This window comes from Austrofundulus limnaeus, unplaced genomic scaffold, assembly GCF_001266775.1.
Source record: "Austrofundulus limnaeus strain Quisiro unplaced genomic scaffold, Austrofundulus_limnaeus-1.0 Scaffold54, whole genome shotgun sequence".
NCBI lineage: Eukaryota > Metazoa > Chordata > Actinopteri > Cyprinodontiformes > Rivulidae > Austrofundulus > Austrofundulus limnaeus.
The window spans coordinates 1,745,634-1,747,153 of record NW_013952456.1 but is presented as its reverse complement, the minus strand read 5'-3'; the positions used below and the strand labels follow the sequence as shown (position 1 = coordinate 1,747,153).

Genomic DNA, 1,520 nt, shown 5'->3' with positions numbered 1-1,520 from the left:
TGTCTTACTGTTTCCCTTAAGATCCACATAAATTCGACATACATCCAAAACCAAGCACAGTAGAAAACTATTTGCCTCTACCCATTAACAACACCTGAACAGAATCATGATTGACCTTAAATAACCCATCCCCACATCAGACACTCAGAACTCAAAATTAAATACGCCCCCTGGTGGCAATAAACACCAGAAAGGATAAATGGCTCCTACATAGAATTTATTTTTGTTTACAAAATTAAACAATTTAAAGAACATTGTCCAGGAGTGGTGATTTTGTATTTTTTGCCAAAATTGTACGTATTACCCGGTCTGAACAAGGCTTTTTCTATTGTTTCTTTCACTTTCCTTTTTCTCTTACTCTAATTTAACTCTTTTATGTGTTTCTTTTTTGTTTGTTTTRACTATCAGGGTGATGCTGTACAAAGTATATGAAAACATGACTAGRGAGAATTTAAACAAGATGAAGTATCTACTGACAGACGATCTGGGCAAAAGACACTTGGAGAAGAGCAGTGTAAGAAAACACACTCAGTTTACCACATTTATAGAGCGATAAGAAATAATGACATCATAGCCCCATCATCAGCCGCAACATGTATGACTACTAAAAGCTCTCCACAAGAATTGATTACAGGACCTTTATTAAAACTGCACAGCCATTGCAATTAAACCAATAAATATTTTCTCTGATAATTACAGACAGCTTTGGATGTGTTTGCTGAAATGGAGAAGATGGGAATAATCTCACAAACTAATGTGAATAAGCTCCAAATGATTCTGCTCAAGTTGGATCAYCAGCTGGCAATGACTGTGCAAAACTACATGGACGGTATGTTGTAGTATATTATTTCATACAGCTCTTAACCAGGRTTAAATTCTGGACCAAATCCCCCATGTTCAATAAAGTCTTACAAATTTTATGGYGTTATTTTCCATTTGTGACACATTATCTTTAAGTATAGTCTCATTTGCATCTGAAAGAGACTTCATCAACATTATCCTGAGTTTCCTTGAGAACTTGTGTATTTGTCTAATTAGGTTCTGCTTAATTTAGRACAAGAAACAGATTTCAAATCATTTGTAAATGTAAAATTTCTAATTCTATGCAACAGAATAAACAAATGTAACAGGTAAAAGAAAGTAACACTTGTTCTGTTACGTGCTGCAGTGTTTCAACTACAGGAGGATGTTTGGCCCCCAAGCTGTTGGCTTTGAGTAACTGTGGCCACTGGATTGATTTAGTTGAATAGCCCTTAAACTCTTGACAAGCGATTATATATTTCAGTATTTCATGGTTTCTGTATATTATTTTGGGCCTACTACGTATAAAATGTTAATTTTATCCACTACAAATACCTTTCACCTTTAGGACTTACATGTTAAATTCTCTAAATTAGTATACCATCTCGTCAGATACAGTGAGTTAAACAAACTACAGCAGGGCTATTCAACTGGTGGCCCAAAGTTCGGCCCGCCAATTATTTCATTCATCTCTTAAGCCCAAACCCCCGGTTTTCTAC

At 35.4% G+C, this 1,520-nt stretch overlaps 1 protein-coding gene across 1 annotated transcript in view; it reads left to right on the top strand.

Annotated features, from left to right (window-relative positions):
- casp8 (caspase 8, apoptosis-related cysteine peptidase) overlaps positions 1–1,520 on the top strand; it is a 22,098-nt gene that overhangs the window by 4,535 nt on the left and 16,043 nt on the right. The window contains exons 4-5 of the mRNA XM_014008991.1: positions 409–514; positions 700–829. Of these exons, the coding sequence (XP_013864445.1) occupies positions 409–514; positions 700–829 (236 nt within the window). The remainder of the gene's footprint in view (positions 1–408; positions 515–699; positions 830–1,520) is intronic.